Consider the following 21,693-nt stretch of genomic DNA (forward strand, 5'->3'; position numbering starts at 1 on the left):
ATTTAGACTAGCATAGGTGATGTGTCTAATGTTGGTGGAGTGAGAGGATTTGTTGAGTGATTTAGGGGCTTTTGGAAGCTTTTGCATTACTTGTGTAACAAGTTAGTGGCTCATGAAATGATGACTTCCAACTTTATTGATATGATGTAATTTTCTGATAAACGTTGTGTCCGAACATTTTCGGATAATTTCGTCCGGAAATATACAATCTCCCGATTTAGGACATTTGCCCGAATCATCGAAACTTGAATTTCGAGGTGAAAATATATAGAGATGAGTTACAGACAAATTTGGTGTCTATTTTGACTAAAAATAATATTTCGAAGCCAACATCGAAATCCGAATTCGATTCCGAGTTATGAAACTCAAAAACTGGGCAAAAACTCGATAAAATGACCCGAAATCGTCTCGGAAACTTTTATTCTCCAAAAAACTTGAAAAAAAATAGGGCAAGCAAGAAAGTCATAATACAAGACTAAAACTCAACTGAGGTTTAGCCTAAAACATTACTGATTAATTTCTATAATTAATCCATTAATACTAATTACTTAATTAAAAGTGTTCTGAAAAACACGGTATTACAATTGACGCGTGTCCTCCACTCATCCAGGCTACCACACGAGATCCAAATCTTCAAAGTGTAAAAAAAAGACTCATCCTTTTAATCAAGTATGTTATTCTTACCTTATAATCTAATTATTTTTCAATGATATTATTTTGTATGGATTAAACATTAAACTATAAATTTTATTTTTAATAAAAACTCACTAATTAATATTATTCAATAATAATAGTATGCATTAAATATCAGAATTTTAAGGATAATGGATAATCATCAAAAATAATAAAATCTCATCATTTTTAACGAATAACTATGAATCTGTTTTTTTAATTCTTCTTACATTTTTAGCAGCTGATTTTGTTTTGGTTTTCTATAATTATCTAGTATTTATAAATAAAGCTTAATGATATCCTAAAAATAATTTAGTAAATGATTAAAATACAAAACAAATTATTTTGGTGCATTCTTCAATTAAATCTAATTTTACCTTAATTATTTAATAATCCATAAAAATTTCTTTTTATACAATAACATTTCAAATCATATCTCTACAAAAAATTTAACACTTTTTAAATAAAACATGACAAACAAAGTACTTTTCAAAAATAAATTAATTTTGAGATTTAATCAAAGATAGAGAGAAGGTCGCCCTGGATGCCTCCTTCTTCTCAGATCATCTTCGAAAGGTTGCGCTACGTCGCTTATTTTTAATCGATTAAATCTCAAAATCAATTAAGTTCCATTTTCTTAATTAAATAAATAAAAAAATTAATCAAATAAAAAACTTTTGTTCAATAATAAACAAAACTTGCAAAATAGATATTTTTGACTAGAAAAATACATTTTCTTTAATTAAAATACACTCAACCAATAAAATGTTTTCTACTAAAGAACTACGTAAACTTTGATTCCCTTAATAGGGATATGTAGGACCGGGGTCAATCTTGTCAGGCACAATAATAAAAATTAGTAATTTTTTTTCTTCATAATAATTAATTAATTAATCATATAATTTAATAAAATAATAATAATAATAATAAAGTCATATATTTTAATGAAGAGTACCGCTTAAGGCGGGCGGGTAGGGTGCTAATATATTCTCTAACTTATAACCGACTCCAATCCTGGATATCAAAATCCAAAAGCCCAAGGTAATTGAGTTTAAAAGATTTTTTTACATTTTTTAACTATAAAATATAGTGACAACTCTAAACAAAGTCGTGCAGGCAAAAATTGGGATACGACAAAGAGATAACAAAATCAACATAGGAGAAAAGAATAACAAGTAGATTGGGTTTTAGGCTGAAGATTAGATCCAATCTAAGTGGCTTACATGAAACAAAGATCATCTGTTCTAAAAAAAATCATGTTTTTGTGTCCTAAATAATCAAATTATATTAAATAATATAAAAATGTTATATTTTGTTTTTAGAATTTTTATTTTAATTAAGTCATAAATATTAATTTGGATGGGACGCAGCGTAGACCCATAATCTACACCCACTTGCATGACATAGAAATTTGGTATAAGGTTAGGTTGTGACAGCAGGGATTGTAGAAAATAACCAGACCCGAGCCTTAAGACAAAGAAAAAATCTTAGAAAAGGTTAAGAAAAAGAGGCCATGCAGTTAACGGCGTAATGATAGCACCCTTGTTCCATATACTTCAAGGAAAGCACCAATATGATACCTTTCACATTTGAAGCATCACAATAAATTAACTAATTCAGGTTATTAACTGATTGACAATTTAATCATTTTGAAATTTGGTGCTATTTGGCAGATAATACTTGTTCTTTGGTGATAATGTTGGACAAGTCGTGTGAGATGGGGTTGTCTTGTTTCAACAAGCTAGGGTTTAGTATTATTATGTACTATAAGATTGTTTGGTTGCTCTTGCATTTGTTTATTGTCAAACTTCAAACCCTTTTCTCACTTATTTCAAACCCAAGTTATGACTAATGATGAATCAATGATGTTCACCACTCACCAGCGTTTATATTTTAAGCATATATAAAGACTGAATTTTGAGTCCTTTTTTGTATTCTTTATATATTATAATCAGTTAAGGGTTCAAAAGATCTTATCGTTTTATACGTGCCTGCATTTGTTTTATGCCGTGGGTCGTGATCTATTTTATTGTTAATAATATCACCTTATTTTTATTTTTCTTCCTTTTAAACATAGAAAAAGTGCATAGAAAAAAATAAAGTGACGCCGGCATTATATCTGTCACTAATATTCTTACATGTGAAGCATATATCTCACTCGCAATAAATCTAATTATGGATTTTTATGTATAAGGAAGGTGGAAACCAGACAAAAACACGAGTAAAATTGTAAAAGACTAATTTAATCTTTTGAGATATTAATGAGGTAAAATTTATCCTCAAACGTTGATTTCTAGTCACTGAATTTTAATTATGTAATCCTGTTTTTTAAATAATAATCTTTTGAGGAACAAATTATGTTCCAAAAATCTGAACCAAAATGTTAACGTTAGGACTTCTTAGCTCTGGGCCAGGTTCTGATTTTTTGGGCCGTCTTCCAAATGCATTGTGGACTTATATCAATTAATAGTTCCCAAGAGTTTCAACACATTGACATTGCTTCTCTCTGATTTCCTCTTCCTTCACACTTACCTCTATTTCTTCTCATTCTTACTTGTAACTGATAAGTTACTTCATTCCATCACCAATCATTATATCAATAGAATTCCCCTCCGTTTATTCATTTGATTTTACTATTTGTTGGTCTATTGTATCTACAAAATATTTCTCATTATTGTTCTCAAATCTCTTCTTTTATTTATTATAAAAAGAATCGAGCCTTAAAATCTCTTCTATTATTAATAAACAAATTTCCTCCTGAAAAAAATAAATATATTCGTGCTTAAAAATTATAGATTAAAATAATTTTAAAAGAAGATTAGAACCGTAGAGTGAAACCTGCTGCAAATTTGTTATTTGCACAGAAAGTTTTGTTACACCAATTTTACATCGGGTACTTGTGAATAACTTGCACAAATAATCAAATTTAGGTGAGTCCTGTTGCATTTAAAACTAAACTAAACTAATGCATGTTGGTACAAATATGAGTTAGAATTATCTCTATTAATGGATATGCAAATACTTCAAAAAATAATATACAATCACTAGTGATTACAGTAACATATTTATCATTTTGATTACAATGAAATTGGACTTTTACCATTAAAAATAAATAGAGAAACATGTCTTGTCTCTCCGAAGATTCTAAATATACATGCATTTTGAAATGGCAGGTAATATTCTTCTTTATCTACAACTACAACCATACAAATACTTGTGAGAATTTTGTGAAAAAAGTTCAAACAGAATCTGGTGTCTTCTCTAAAACTCTCAGAATTTGAATGTGAAGGTTAACATGTGTGTTCCTAACGTGTACAACAGAAAATTATAGATCTATTTGTGTTAAAATATGCATATCAGGTAACATTGATGCAAAAACGTTTTACATAAAATATCTAATAGAATGTGATGACTTCAGAAATTTTCTCCTTAAAACATATGAAGGTCTTACACGTGTATCCACATCGAGACTGGTCCTTGTTGTATCAACATTTGATCCGTGTAAATTATATTTCAATATTTCAAAACCAAAGAAGAAGATTAACTTTCTCTTCTGTTTGTGTGTTTGTGCGGTCCCTACATTCGGAATCCATTGGCTTTATTATAGATAAAACAAAACCACTTCACTTTTCAGTTGCTTTCTTTCCGCAATCAACCCCACCACTTGCACTTGGGTTTAACCTTTTTTTTGTTTCAAATTGTAAAAATCAACACTAATCTTATTAGTTTTATTAATTTAAACAAATCATTGAAATGTATTAATTAAGTCTCACTTAATTATATTATAGATGACTTAAAGATATTATTTGTATATTTGTGCTAGCAAAAATATAATAATATTTCACTTAAGAAAATATACAAAATTAAACTATTTAATTTAATCAACAATATTTTCTCGTTCCACAAAAATCAGAACACTCGTTAATGTGTGACCCTTTAGGTTCATTACTAAACTAATAGTAAATTAACTCATTAATTTACTAATCAAGGTTGACATCTAGCAACACTCCTTAACGACCGGATAAAAATGAAATAATATCTTTTACTTTAGAACCATTAGAAGATTACTGTAAAATTTCCTTCCATCTTTACAGCTCTGTGTTAACTCTAGAATATGGTATAATTGTCAAATTCTAATAAGTTAACTCATAGTGAATGACTTAAGAAACTCATTTCTTCATTCCTTCAATTCCCATTGACCAAAGTCTTTATTTCCATAGAGCTCAAACTCATTACCATGAGTTGATGGATTCTCTCTTGATTAATCATTAATCCTACAAAGATTTAATTATACCCAATAATCATTCAACTAATATCATAAGGCATTAGGTGTCCGATATCAAAATATAATAAATAACTTGTTAATTACTATGATAATCTCAAGTCTAAGGAAAATATATATTTCTTCACAAGAATATCCTATTGACAATTCAAAGGTAATATATTAACCATTAGGAATTCTCCTTTGAGTCAGTTCAATGGTCATATCTCTATATGCACCATTTATATGTGCAGTTTAATAAATGAGATCTATTAATCTTTATCTAATAAAGACCACTACACATATATTGATCTATTTGGATTAATAATGTCCTAAGCTCAATAATCCTATGAACAAGAACTATTTAGATTAAAATTATAAAAGATTTATTTCACATTATTATAATCTCTATTATAATAATAAGTCTCTAATTTTAATCAAAGACTTTTCATATTAATTATTTTGACAAACAATAAATATGATAACGAGATAATAATAAATATAACTTTATTATTATAAATCAGGCAGATTGGTTCTTGTGCATACCTTATATCCTAACAATCTGTCACTTGCACTAGAGTCAAATAGTCATGTACCTCATTCCCAACTCCCACTTGTGCTTATCAAACTCTTTTATGCCAAGTGCCTTGGTGAATGGGTCTGCAACATTCTCTTTATCAACTATCTTTTGTAGCTTAACATCACCATGTGCAATGATTTCTTTAATCATGTGATATTTTCGCAAGACATGCCTATTCTTTTGGTGTGATCTAGGCTCTTGTCCTTGTGCAATGGCTCCATTATTGTCACACAATAACGTAACTAGTTCTTCCATTAAAGGAACTACACCAAGTTCAACTATGAACTTCTTCATCCAAACTGCTTCTTTAGCAGCTTCACTTGCTGTTATATACTCTGCTCAGCTACTGTATCTTGTTTGGAACTTTTCCAACTTATTGCGCCTCCATTCAAGGTGAAGACATAACTAGAAATTGATTTGGCATCATCCTTATCTGACTGAAAACTCGCATCGACATAACCCTTTAACTTGAGTTCAGAATCTCCATATATGAGGAATTGGTCTTTAGTCCTTCTTAAGTACTTAAGAATGGTCTTAATCACTTTCCAATATTCGTCACATGGATTTGCTTGATATCGACTAGTTACACCCAGTGCATAGGCGATATCAGGTCGTGTACAAGTCATGGCGTACATGATAGCTCCCACTACACTCGTATATGGTACCCTATTCATGCATTATATTTCTTCAGCAGTCTTAGGACAATCCTGCCTACTGAGAGTAACTCCATATCGTATAGGTAAGTAAACTTTTTTGGAGTTGTCCATGTTATACCTCTTCAAGATGGTATCAATGTACAAAGATTGAGAGAGTCCAAGCAGTCTTCTAGATCTATCTCTATAAATCTTTATTCCTAGAATAAAAACTACTTCTCCCAAATCCTTCATGGAGAACCGTTTTGTTATCCAAATCTTTGTAGATTGCAATGCTGGAATATCATTTCCTATAAGCAATATGTCATCTACATATAGCAATAGGAAGATGATCATGCTCCCACTAATCTTTTTTTAAACACAAGATTCTTCTTCACATCTAACAAAACCAAACATTTTGATTGTGTTGTTAAAGTGAATATTCCAAATTCTAGAAGCTTGCTTTAATCCATAAATGGACCGTTGTAGTTTGCAAACCTTATTATGATCAGACATAGGTGTGAAACCTTCAGGTTGTGTCATGTACAAACCCTCTTTCAACTCTCCATTAAGAAAAGTTGTCTTCACTTCCATCTGCCATATTTCATAATCATGGTATGATGCTATAGCAAGTAGAATCCGAATCGATTTGAGCATTGCCACAAGAGAATAAGTTTCGTCATAATCTATTCCTTCCTTTTGACGATATCCCTTGGCAAAAAGGCGAGCTTTATAAGTCTCAACCTTTCCATCTGCTCCAATCTTTTTCTTGTAAACCCATTTACAACCAATTGGTTTTATATCCTTTGAAGCATCAACTAAAGTCCATACTTTGTTGGTCTTCATGGATTCCATTTCAGATTCCATGGCTTCTTGCCACTTCTCATGGTCCAAGCTTCGCATGGCCTCTTCATAACATTTGGGGTCATCATCAATATGATAATCCTCATTTGCTATTGCATCTAGCACCATTAAGTTTAATCTTTCTGGTGAACGATGTGATCTCGAAGATCTTCTAAGAGGCACTTGTGCATCTGAATTCCTTTGTTCTGGATTCATTGGTTGTTCCATTTGTTCCTGAACTGGTTCACTAACCTGTTCCTGAATTGGTTCAATAACCTGTTCTTGAACTACAACCGGGTTTTGAACCGCAATATTTGAAGATGGTAGCCTTTGTGTTGAACTTAACACATCTAAGCAAGGTTGCTCAAGTTCCATATTATGTTCTTGAGCATTAGATGTTTCATTGGTTTGTTGATCTTCATCAAACACTATTTCTTTACCATGAGTTCCTTCTGCAAGAAATTCCCTTTCTTAAAAAGTTCCCCCTCTTGCCACAAACACTTTATGGTCAGATGGGTGGTAGAAATAATATCCCATTGTTTCCTTGGGATACCCAATGAATCTACACTTATCAGACCTTGCTTCAAGTTTATCCGTTTGTAATCTCTTAACGTAGGTTGGGCATCCCTGAACTTTAATGTGCTTAAGGCTTGGTTTGCGCCCTCTTCATATCTCATATGGCATTGTAGAGACAGATTTTGTGGGAACTTTATTTAACAAATAATTTGCCGCTTCCAAAGCATATTCCCATAAGCTTATTGGAAGATTAGTGAACCCCCTCATGGATCTTACCATGTCTAATAAGGTTCGATTCCTTCTTTCAGATACACCATTATGTTGTGGTGTACCTAGAGGTGTTCATTGTGAGAGAATTCCATTTCAAATAATCAAGAAAATCAGCATTCAGATATTCTCCTCCTCTATCAGATCTTAGCACTTTGATACTTTTACCGGTTTGCTTTTCCACTTCACTTTGAAATCTTTTGAACATTTCAAACGATTCAGATTTATGTTTCATGAGATATAAAAAACCATATCGCGAAAAATCATTAGTGAATGTAATAAAATAAGAATATTCTCCTCTAGCTTGAATTCTCAAGGGCCCAAAACATCAGTATGAATTAGTCCTAACAATTCAGAGACTCTTTCTCCATTTCCAATAAATGGAGATTTGGTCATTTTGCATTTGAGACAAGATTCACAAGTCATGTATGATTCATAATCATAATTGCCAAGGTACCCTTCCTTGTGCAACTTGCTAATTCTTTTCTCACCAATATGACTGAGTCTACAATGTATTTACTTGTTTATCTCTATCTCTTTTAAGACCAAAACATGCATAATCGAATTAAAACGCACTTGAGGTAAGACATAAATGCCATGTTGGATATCCCATTCGCATAAATGATGTCATTATTATAAATTGAGAAAACACCTTTATTAAGAACAAAACGATAACCATGAGTATCCAACATCGAAATTGAAATAATGTTCGAAACAAAATTAGGAACATAGTAACAATTTTCCAAGACTAGTACATTGTCAATCAGCATTATTAATGACATTATTCATAAAGCCTTGGTTGCAACACTTGCTCCATTCCCCACTTGGAGATTGATTTCTCCCTTCTTCAACCATCTAGTTATTTGTAGTCCCTGCAACGAATTGCACATGTTAAAACTACTACTGGTATCTAATATCCATATTGAAGAATCTGTAACAGTTAAGGAAATCATGAAAACATGTTTCATTAATGTCTTACCTTGTTTCTTTTCTTTCAAAGAATCAAGATATTTATGACAATTCCTCTTACAGTGTCCTTTCTCCTTACAGAAGAAACATTCAGCATTGCTTTGGTCCACACCGCCTTTCTTATCCTAAGTTTGCTCACACCACCTTTGGGGGCAAAAGGCTTTTTTCTAGACTTATTATTCAATTTGCCTTTTTTCTTGTTGGACTTTCCAACTACCAAGACAAATCATTGGTTCTTTCCAGAGTCAATCTGATTCTGATAATCAATAAACATATTCAACATCTCATGCAAGTCACAATCCATCTTATTCATGTTAAAATTAATAATGAATGGTGAGAACGAGTCTGGGAGTGACTGTAGAATCAAATCTTGGGATAACTCCTTCCTAAGTTTGCAGTCCAACTTCTCAAGTTGTTCCATAAGACTAATCATCTTTAGAACATGAGGTCATATATGAGCATTCATATTCAACATAGATCTAAATAGAGTCTTAGACAACTGATATCTAGTTATCCTACTCTATGCACCATACATCTTCTTAAGATGTACAATGATGTCACTTGGGTCCATGTCCTCATGTTGCCTCTAGAGTTCAGAACTCATTGATGCTAACATGAGATATTTTGTACACATGAGGTCCTCTAAGTAATTCTTATAAGCACTGACTGCATCAGCATCATCATTATTGATTGGTTCAGGCATAGGAGGCTTATCGATCATATCAATAAGCTTTTCGTGCATGAGAACAATTCTCAGAGTTCGGTACCAATCATGAAAGTTGTCACCGACCAACTTTCCATCAGTGAGTATCGAACATAGTGACAAAGAAGACATATCGAGATATCTCTACACAATTAAATAAATATGTGAGAACATAATAATGTAAAGAGATATATCACAAATAAAATACTCTCACTTACTAACATAGCAATTTAAGAAATAAATATTTCTTCTAGTGGAAATATAAAATAAATGCCTTTAAAATCGTGAACAAATACTTGATTGTCAAGTCCTTTCTAATGCACATTTTAAGGCAAGTGTATCAAATACAATTTTGTTCAAAATAATAAATAACAAATAACTACTTGTTTATCATGTCATTTCTATAAGTATAATCAAATTAATATTTACACTCCCTAGGTAGTCTATGTGATTAGTGATAAAATTAATTTTATTAATCGATTGGTATCACATACCATATTAATCCTCTTAATTGCAAGTCCCCTAGTAGTCAGATAGTCTCTTGAAATTAAATAATTAACATGCTCTTAAAAATGTATCTTATACAAAATAATTTTAGGAAAAATAAAATAGTTTTATCTATCATATTTCATCATATGAAACTTGTGATTAATATATATACAAATATATATATTCTGAAATTTGTAACTGTAATATATAAATCTAATGTACATATTAACATATTAATTAATCATCATTAATTAATAATTATTAAATTATATATTATAAATTAATAATATATTGTAAAACGTAACTCACAGCGATTACAAATAAACCAATAAACCAATAATCATCATTAAATGTTTTTCATATGTTTCTCACTTATATATCTACTAAACTCAGTGATTACAAAAGTAATGAATTAAATAAAACAAAAATGAAAACACATTTCACAATTGCATTCAACACATTGATAATGTTGATTGCTATGTCATGCAATAAATGCATCCTACTCATACATTTGCAAGGAAAGCTCAAACAATTAATATTTTTTTGGTTTCCAATAAATATTTCTTCTAGTGGAAATATAAAATAAATGCCTTTAAAATCGTGAACAAATACTTGATTGTCAAGTCCTTTCTAATGCACATTTTAAGGCAAGTGTATCAAATACAATTTTGTTCAAAATAATAAATAACAAATAACTACTTGTTTATCATGTCATTTCTATAAGTATAATCGAATTAATATTTACACTCCCTAGGTAGTCTATGTGATTAGTGATAAAATTAATTTTATTAATCGATTGGTATCACATACCATATTAATCCTCTTAATTGCAAGTCCCCTAGTAGTCAGATAGTCTCTTGAAATTAAATAATTAACATGCTCTTAAAAATGTATCTTATACAAAATAATTTTAGGAAAAATAAAATAGTTTTATCTATCATATTTCATCATATGAAACTTATGATTAATATATATACAAATATATATATTCTGAAATTTGTAACTGTAATATATAAATCTAATGTACATATTAACATATTAATTAATCATCATTAATTAATAATTATTAAATTATATATTATAAATTAATAATATATTGTAAAACGTAACTCACAGCGATTACAAATAAACCAATAAACCAATAATCATCATTAAATGTTTTTCATATGTTTCTCACTTATATATCTACTAAACTCAGTGATTACAAAAGTAATGAATTAAATAAAACAAAAATGAAAACACATTTCACAATTGCATTCAACACATTGATAATGTTGATTGCTATGTCATGCAATAAATGCATCCTACTCATACATTTGCAAGGAAAGCTCAAACAATTAATATTTTTTTGGTTTCCAACAGATATCCTCGCACATTTTAAGGCAAGTGTATCAAATACAATTTTGTTCAAAATAATAAATAACAAATAACTACTTGTTTATCATGTCATTTCTATAAGTATAATCGAATTAATATTTACACTCCCTAGGTAGTCTATGTGATTAGTGATAAAATTAATTTTATTAATCGATTGGTATCACATACCATATTAATCCTCTTAATTGCAAGTCCCCTAGTAGTCAGATAGTCTCTTGAAATTAAATAATTAACATGCTCTTAAAAATGTATCTTATACAAAATAATTTTAGGAAAAATAAAATAGTTTTATCTATCATATTTCATCATATGAAACTTATGATTAATATATATACAAATATATATATTCTGAAATTTGTAACTGTAATATATAAATCTAATGTACATATTAGCATATTAATTAATCATCATTAATTAATAATTATTAAATCATATATTATAAATTAATAATATATTGTAAAACGTAACTCACAGTGATTACAAATAAACCAATAATCATCATTAAATGTTTTTCATATGTTTCTCACTTATATATCTACTAAATTTAATGATTACAAAAGTAATGAATTAAATAAAACAAAAATGAAAACACATTTCACAATTGCATTCAACACATTGATAATGTTGATTGCTATGTCATGCAATAAATGCATTCTATTCATACATTTGCAAGGAAAGCTCAAACAATTAATATTTTTTTGGTTTCCCAAAGATTTCCTCGCACTGAAGACAATCCTTTCCGACTCGGGAACATCTACAGGTATGTGAGGCTAACTCTCCCAGCAAGCATTTTTTCCATCCACAGGACTCGAACCCGAGACCTTGCTTAAGGGGAATCAAACATGTACCACTTGAACCAACGCCCGTTGGTAACACCACATTATCATACATTATATATTAACAGCAACACATTTTCATCTCTACACTCTTGTAGATGCAATACTTAAAATATTAATAACATAACTCATTATATATTGGCTGGATACAAACTTTTAAATAAGATTGTTTAGTTTTTCATAAAACTCTACACAATCCAACACACTCAATACACCACACTGACAAGGACATTCATAATGCAACAATTGAAGTAATTATTGTTTAAAGAATTACAAAACAATAACATTTACTCATTGTTCAATATAAAAATCACACATTTTCTTCTTCTTTTGAAGCACTCACAATTCAAGTATAAACATCACATGTTTAATTGAAATCTTTGATTGTGTTTGAATTAAAAAATAATTATTCAAAAACCAATTAATATTGCAGCATAAATTAAAACACAAAAACATGCTCTAATACCAATTGAAGGTTAACATGCATGTTCCTAACATGCACAATGGAAAATTATGGATCTATTTGTGTTAAAATATGCATACCATGTAACATTGAGGCAAAAAACTTTTACATAAAATACCTCAAGAGACTGTGATGGCTTCAGAAAATTTTCTCCTTCAAACGTATGAAGGTCCTACACGTGTATCCACACCGAGACTGATCCTTGTTTTATCAACACTATCCGTGGAACCAATTAATCAACGTAAATTATATTTCAATGTTTCAAAACCAAAAACCAAAGAAGAAGATTAAGTTTCTCTTTTGTTTGTGTGTTTGTGGAGTCCGTACATTCAGAATGCATTGACTTTATTATAGATAAAAAAAAACCACTTCACTTTTCAGTTGCTTTCTTTCCGCAACTAACCCCACCACTTGCACTTGGGTTTAGCCTTTTTTTTGTTTCAAATTGTAAAAATCAACACTAATCTTATTAGTTTTATTAATTTAAACAAATCATTGAAATGTATTAATTAAGTCTCACTTAATTATATTATAGATGACTTAAAGATATTATTTGTATATTTGTGCTAGCAAAAATATAATAATATTTCACTTAAGAAAATATACAAAATTAAACTATTTAATTTAATCAACAATATTTTCTCGTTCCACAAAAATCAGAACACTCGTTAATGTGTGACCCTTTAGGTTCATTACTAAACTGATAGTAAATTAACTCATTAATTTACTAATTAAGGTTGACATCTAACAACACTCCTGAACGACCAGATAAAAATGAAATAATATCTTTTACTTTAGAACCATTAGAAAATTACTATAATATTTCTTTCCATCTTTACAGCCTTGTGTTAACTCTAGAATATAGTATAATTGTCAAATTCTAATAAAGACCACTACACATATATTGATCTATTTGGATTAACGATGTCCTAAGCTCAATAATCCTATGATCAATAACTATTTAGATTAAAATTATAAAAGATTTATTTATCATTATTATAATCTCTATTATAATAATAAGTCTCTAATTTTAATCAAGAACTTTCCATATTAATTATTTTGACAAACAATAAATATGATAACGAGAAAATAATAAATACAACTTTATTATTATAAATAGGTAAATTGGTTCTTGTACATATGTTATATTCTAACATAATGTTATTGAGAGTGAGAGACGCATTATACAATAATTCTATAAGTACTTAGTCCATTAATTCTCTTTTCTCTCCACATTCTGCCCTCTCTTTTCTCTCCACATTCTGCCCCCTAGCTTCATAAAGCAGAAAGCAAAAGCAACAAATAAAGAGAACAAATGATAGATTAAAGAAACCAAAACTGAACATCAACAAAAGCAAAAGCAGAACATTAAAAAACAACACTTCAGCTATTATTCCTTGTTTTTTCAACACTCTGCATCACTTAACTTCACCAATTCTAATATTCAGAAACCATCTAGCCTAATTAGTTCTCTATACTATTGTCTCCAATGGGTTTATCTATCACCAATAAAAGACTCATTCTTTCAATATTATCACTAATTATTCAACTTATTACTCTCTCATTTCCAACCCTCACAACTTCTCAATCCACTACTTGCAGAACTTCTTGTGGTAACATTCAAATCAAATACCCATTTGGCATTGATGATGGTTGTGGCAGTCCATATTACAGACACATCCTAGTTTGTTCTGAATCACAAAAACTTGAACTCAGAACCCCTTCAGGTACATACCCGGTTCGCAATTTGAGCTATGATGATCCACACATCGTAGTCACTGATCCATTCATGTGGGCATGTGAAGATGGAGAAAATTTTCGCCCCACAAGGCCATTCAGTTTAGACACAAGCACACGCTTCAAGCTTTCACAACAAAATGAGTACATGTTCTTCAATTGCAGTGAAGACAACGTGATCATTCAGCCTAAGCCTATGTTTTGTGAGCACTACCCTGAACGTTGCGATTCATCATGTGACAGTGCTAGCTATCTTTGCAGGCACTTACCAAGTTGCTCTTTTTCTTTTACTAGTAGTTCTTGCTGTTCTTATTATCCAAAAGCCAGTGAATCTTTGAGGTTGATGCTTAAGTATTGCACTAGTTATGCTAGTGTTTATTGGAGGAATGTTGGTGCTCCTCAACCTTATGATCAAGTACCTGAATATGGGATCAGAGTTGATTTTGATATTCCTGTAACTACACGATGCCTTCAGTGCCAGGATCTGTTGAAAGGAGGTGGAACTTGTGGATTTGATACTGAGACACAGAGTTTTATGTGTCTATGTAAGGATGGAAATTCCACTACCCATTGCAAAGGTATGTTTAATATGTTACCCAACTTTCTCATGTGTAGACTCATGAATTAACTCTACTGGTGTTCTAAATTGTGATTGTGTTTATTATGATTGTCGAAACAAGTAAAACCGCATAGTTACGATTTGAGACTGCAATTTAAACCTTCAAATCTATTAAGAGCTTAAGTTGTTTGGTGAGTGATTTTATTATCTCTAACAGACCTCTGAACATGAACCTTTGCACTTTGAGTTGAATCTAAGATGTGTAGCACTTGTGTTGTGATTGCAGCCTTTATGATGTGAAATTTTTTGTGATTAAAAATTTGTTTTCGATCCTAACGTTGCGCGATACATCTGATGTGGTCTAGATGTAGTCTGATACGATTGCGTATTGAGATTTAGTGTCATACCACAATTGAGCAATGATTGATGGAAATGGTCACCATGAATGCAATATTACGACCACTTCGAGTGACATTTTCCATAATTTGATATATTGTGAAGCAATTCTCCTATAAGTTTACACAATTACGTGAGGCATGTGTGAGACTTTATTAGGTCTCAAACATATATGAGTGCCTTAGGAAAACAATGATTTAGTTCAATCAATAACCATCACCCCCAATATTTGGTCCTTTTGTGTCAAGAACCATCTCTCTAAAGCAAGTTAGTGCCTTGTGCATAACTCTTCAGCAATAACCCTTGGGGCTTGATGCACAAGCTTAATGTACAGACCTATCTTTACCATGCCTTAAAAATCAACTATAGAATGTGGGCAGTAAGATCATGCTCTAGACTACAAACCACTTAATAGTAAAGGCTCCATTATCATGTCAAACCAATATTTTAAATTGCAATTACGGTTATGCTATGTTTATCTGTTAAGGATAGAACACAATGCGGAAGCACAGGATTGAATCAATTGAGAACAAAAGAGAAGCAAGTAAAGGATAAAGAAAATAACACACAAGATTTAACGTGGAAAAACCCCTCAGTGTGAGAGGAAAAAAACCACGGGCGATCAAGAGCAAAATTCCACTATGTAAAAAAGAAGAGTACAAGAAATCCTCTTATAATGATGAGGACAAATGACAATATTTTTTCTCACAAATACTCTCTCAAATGGAACAAGAATTCTCACCAAGAATGCACTCACAATATATGTGTAAATGAAAGAGATGTTGTGTGTTGTGAAGATGATTTTGAAGCTCTCTATATGTGTCCTTTTATAGGCAAGCAAAGTCTTGGTATCTTGGATTCCAAGCATTGGATGCTTGGAAACAAAGCCATAAAAGTGACATAAAATGCCCTTAAAGAGAGCCATAAAATTGTCATAAAATTCTTTTAAGGCATAGTAATGAGAGGCATCTAACAATCTCCACCTTGGCTCGAATTTGATAAGTTGCTCATCGCCAAATAATGCCCCGAAGGGCACTCAAGTGCTGTAGAGACCAACCAAGTCCAAGCAAAGTTGGAACTTGGTATTCGGAAGTGGCTTGGTAAGTATATCTGCTGGATTCTCTGATGTGTGAATCTTTTCCACCATAATTTCACCAATAGCAACAATATCTCGGATAAAGTGACGTTTTATATCAATGTGTTTGGTCTTGTCATGATAACGATTATTCCTGGTCAAATGAATAGCACTTTGACTATCACAAAACACTGTAAGAACACCCTGTATTAGACCAAGTTCATTTACCAAACCTCGGAGCCAAATAGCCTCCTTCACACCCTCCGTTGCTGAAATATATTCTGCTTCAGTCGTAGACAATGCAGCAATGGACTGAAGAGTAGCTTTCCAGCTAATAGCACTATTACAGAGAGTAAAGATGTAACCAGAAAGAGACCTCCTTCTGTCAATATCACCACCATAATCCGAATCAACATAACCTACAACGTCATCAGTTGTAGCCTTGTTTCTGTCAAATACCAAGCCAATACCAGAAGTACCTTTTAGATACCGAAAAATCCATTTTACAGCACTCCAATGATCCTTTCCAGGATTATGCATATATCGACTTACCATGCTAACAGCATATGCTAAATCAGGTCTAGTGCACACCATAGCATACATAAGACTACCAACTGCACTAGCATAAGGAATATGTGACATACGCTCCATCTCTTCCTCTGTATGTGGGCAAAGATCTAAAGATAACTTGAAATGTGCAGCAAGTGGAGTAGAAACAGGTTTACAATTATTCATATTAAACCTTTCAAGCACTCTTTCAATATATTTCTCTTGGGATAAAAACAATTTACCAGCTTGACGATCCCTGTGAATCTCCATACCAAGAATTTTCTTGGCTGCACCTAATTCTTTCATCTCAAACTCATTATTGAGTTGAATTTTCAATTTCCGGATCAAAGACTTGTCACGTGAAGCAATTAGCATATCATCAACATACAGTAACAAGTATATGAATGATTCATTTGGAAATTTCTGGAAATAAATACAGTCATCAAATTGACTCCTGCAATAACCTTGCCCAATCATAAAAGAATCAAACCTCATGTACCATTGTCTGGGAGCTTGCTTAAGGCCATATAATGATTTCTTCAATCGACAGACAAGATGCTCCTTATCAGGAACAATAAATCCTTCAGGTTGTTCCATGTAAATTTCTTCTTCCAGCTCTCCATGTAGAAAAGCTGTCTTTACATCAAGTTGCTCCAACTCCAAATCAAATAAAGCAACAAAAGCAAGCAAAACACGTATAGAAGTATGACGAACAACAGGTGAGAATATCTCATTAAAGTCAATACCTTCCTTTTGATTAAAACCTTTAACAACTAGTCGTGCTTTGCATCTTGGATCTTCAACCCCGGGAATACCGTCTTTCTTCTTATAGATCCATTTACATCGTAATGGTCGTTTGCCTTCGGGAAGCTCTGTCAAAGCCCAAGTACCATTCTTATGAAGACTTTCAATCTCTTCATTCATAGCCACTAGCCACTGTGACGAATCAACACAAGAAACAGCTTCTGTATAGCTGGCAGGTTCAACATCATCATTTACCTCTTGTGCAACTGACAATGCATAAGCAATTAAATTATCACCATCAGTGTATCTAGCTGGCCTTTTAATTAGTCTTCTGGTTCTGTCTCGAGCAATACAATAATCATCTTCTTGCTGATGAATAGGAGAAGTTGTACTGTCATCACAATCAACATAATGATCATCAATGCTAGATTGATTTGTAGAGGAAGATGGAACATCAACATTAGGAACTGTAGGTTTCACTATCAACTCCACCTTCTCGCTAGTACCCTGTAGATTACCTGTACTAGTAGAAGAAGACACAATAGATTGTTTTCCAGAAGATAAAAATGCATCCTCATTAAAAGTCACATCTCTGCTAAGAATTAATTTCCGTGACTTTGCATCAGAATACCATAAGCGATATCCTTTAGACTCAGATGCATAACCAAGAAATATGCACTCAACAGCTCTTGGAGCTAATTTACCATCATTAACATGTGCATAAGCAGGACATCCAAAGATTCTTAAGTTAGAATAATCAACAGGATTACCTGACCAAATTTCTTCTGGGATTTTGAAATCAAGTGCTGAATGTGGAGAACGATTAACCAGGTAACAAGCAGTAGATGCTGCTTCAGCCCAAAATTCACGCCGATGCCATAACCCAGCATTTGAGAGCATACAACGAACTCTCTCAAGTAGAGTCCTGTTCATCCGTTCTGCAACACCATTTTGTTGAGGATTTCTTGGAATAGTTTTGTGTCTAGCAATACCATTTTTTGTGCAGAACTCATTAAAATCACCATTGCAGAACTCTAATCCATTGTCTGTTCTAAGCTTCTTCACTTTCTTCCCTGTCTGGGTTTCAACAAGAGTTTTCCACTTCTTGAAAGTGGAGAAAGTCTCATTTTTATGCTGCAGAAAATAAACCCAAACTTTGCGAGAAAAATCATCAATGATGGTCATCATATAGCGACATCCTCCATGAGAAGGAAATTTAGAAGGCCCCCAAAGGTCAGAATGAATATAATCAAGAATACCTTTGGTACGGTGAGTTGCAGTGGAGAAACTAACCTTTTTCTGTTTCCCAAAAACACAATGTTTACAAAAATTCAATTTACCAATGCCATGTTTACCAAGATGACGTTGTTTGCTTAGAAGGTGCATACCTTTTTCACTCATATGGCCCAGGCACATGTGCCATAATTTGGTAACGTCATTATCGTGCATTGAAGAAGATACAGCTGTTGAACCTGTCACAACAGAACCTTGCAAGACATATAAACTACCAATCCGGTTAGCTTTCAATAATACCATAGCACCTTTCAATACCTTTAGAACTCCACCTTCAGCTGAATACCTACACCCGAGAGACTCTAGGGTGCCAAGAGAAATTAAGTTCCGCTTCAAATCTGGAATATAGCGGACATTAGCCAAGGTTCTGACAACACCGTCATGAGCCTTGATCTGAATAGTACCTATTCCTGCAACTTTGCATTGGGTATCATTGCCCATCAAAACAACACCACTGTCAACATGTTCAAAAGTGGTGAATAAGTCCTTATTAGGACACATATGAAAAGTATATCCAGAATCAAGAATCCATTCTGTTTTACTCCTATTATTATAAGAGACAACAGATAAAAGAATATCACCGTCAGAATTGGCTTCAATATTAGCAGCTTCAGAGGATTGTTGAAATTTTCCCTTATCTTGTTTTTCTTGTTTTTTCTTTAAGATAAAACAATCAGGAATGTCATGCCCCGGTTTCTTGCAATAGCGACAAGTTTTGTTGGATTTGCGACCTCTGGATTTGGATCTGAACTTTTTATAATTGGTACTCCCTTTTTCTTGAGTTCTACCTCGAACACTTAAGCCCTCACCCTTGTCCACAGAATTAACTTCAAGATCAAATTTTTCTTTGGACAATAAATTAGATTTAACATCTTCAAAGGATAAGGTATCATTATTTCCATACAACATGATTTCTTTGAAGTGCTTATAGGTAGAAGGTAAAGAGACAACCAACAAAACAGCTTTGTCTTCATCTTCAATATTAATATCAATATTTTGCATATCCATAATAATAGAATTAAACTCATCAAGATGAGTTTGAATAGGAGTACCTTCAACCATACGAATGGTGTATAACCGTTCTTTGAGACGAAGCTTGTTTGCGAGGCTCTTGGTCATGTATAAAGTTTCTAACTTCAGCCACAAAGCCGCAGCGGTTTCTTCATTGGCAACCTCACGAAGAACCTCCTTCGACAAACAAAGTTGAATTGTTGAAAGCGCCTTTTCATCCAACTCGTCCCATTGATCATCGGTCATTGAAACTGGTTTCTTTGACTTGCCATCTAAAGCTTTCTTTAATCCGCCGCTTTCTTTAATCCGCTCTGGATAAGAACGGCCCTCATTTGGACTCGCCAAATAGAAAAGCTAATTTTGCCATCAAACTTCTCAATGTCAAATTTTGCAGATATTTTGAAATTCTTAATTTAGTAAGAGCTCTGATTCCACTTATTGAGCATAGAGCATAATGCGGAAGCACATGATTGAATCAATTGAGAACAAAAGAGAAGCAAGTAAAGGATAAAGAAAATAACACACAAGATTTAACGTGGAAAAACCCCTCAGTGTGAGAGGAAAAAAACCACGGGCGATCAAGAGCAAAATTCCACTATGTAAAAAAGAAGAGTACAAGAAATCCTCTTATAATGATGAGGACAAATGACAATATTTTTTCTCACAAATACTCTCTCAAATGGAACAAGAATTCTCACCAAGAATGCACTCACAATATATGTGTAAATGAAAGAGATGTTGTGTGTTGTGAAGATGATTTTGAAGCTCTCTATATGTGTCCTTTTATAGGCAAGCAAAGTCTTGGTATCTTGGATATGAAGCATTGGATGCTTGGAAACAAAGCCATAAAAGTGACATAAAATGCCATTAAAGAGAGCCATAAAATAGTCATAAAATTCTTTTAAGGCATAAAAATGAGAGGCATCTAACATTATCTCAATTGCGGGAAAATACAGCTGCAATTGTGTTGGCGATGTGATTATATAGAGTTCTGAAACTATAATATTGTGGTTGTGGAATGTAATTTAAAATACTGTATGAAACCAATTTTTCGAAGAGTTTATTCTGTTAAATGACATCTAATGAATGAAATTTACATTTTACATTTTGGAGTTTCCTCTCATTATATTATTTGAGAATTGTATTGTCTTATTTGTCAGATCATGACCTTGTACAGCACAATAAGAGAGTCCATGTAATCGCAGGTAAGGTGACAAGTAATTAACATTCACAAAGATCCAAGTTTATGAAGAAAAGCAACTTAGTTTCATGTTTATGGTTGTGTGTTTTCCAATATGGCTGCAGGGACAGTTACTGGCATTTCAGCTGCAGGTGCAATTGGAATTGGAGCTGGTATTTGGTACTTGAAGAAAGTGAAAACTAAAGCACCAGTAACATGTGGAGTTCAAAGCAATGAGAATAGGCTTTTTTGAAGAAAAATCACCCATAGAAACACATCTTTTGTTACCTTCCCCCTTATAGCTAATGTTGTATATTTATTTATACAACAACTACACAGGCTATAATCACAAGGTGCAATTCAATTTTTGCAAGTTTCTTATTAGTTTTTTAATAATGTATGTGGGTTGTGTTTTATGTAATTGATTTTTAATAGAATACTATCACTGTGCTTGAGAAACATCTTTTAGACTTGTTTTGATAGAATGAAGACACTCTTATGGAGTTCAAGAAGAAGGTAAAGGAGGACACTAGATCAGGTA

General features: G+C 32.2%; 1 protein-coding gene across 2 annotated transcripts; it reads left to right on the forward strand.

Moving 5' to 3' along the window:
• Positions 1-13,936: 13,936 nt before the first annotated feature.
• On the forward strand, positions 13,937-21,467 carry LOC109338609 (LEAF RUST 10 DISEASE-RESISTANCE LOCUS RECEPTOR-LIKE PROTEIN KINASE-like 2.7). 2 transcript variants are annotated; one of them, XM_019575885.1, is made up of 3 exons: positions 13,943-14,923; positions 21,133-21,177; positions 21,278-21,467. In XM_019575885.1, the coding sequence occupies exons 1-3, from the start codon at positions 14,098-14,100 to the stop codon at positions 21,403-21,405; spliced, it is 999 nt and encodes a 332-aa protein (XP_019431430.1). In that variant the 5' UTR covers positions 13,943-14,097; the 3' UTR covers positions 21,406-21,467. The 2 variants fall into 2 exon arrangements, with proteins under 2 accessions (XP_019431431.1, XP_019431430.1); XM_019575886.1 differs by lacking the exon at positions 21,133-21,177 and having other exon boundaries at positions 13,937-14,923.
• The last annotated feature ends 226 nt before the right edge of the window (positions 21,468-21,693 follow it).

Source organism: Lupinus angustifolius, unplaced genomic scaffold (genome assembly GCF_001865875.1).
Source record: "Lupinus angustifolius cultivar Tanjil unplaced genomic scaffold, LupAngTanjil_v1.0 Scaffold_31_7, whole genome shotgun sequence".
Lineage (NCBI taxonomy): Eukaryota > Viridiplantae > Streptophyta > Magnoliopsida > Fabales > Fabaceae > Lupinus > Lupinus angustifolius.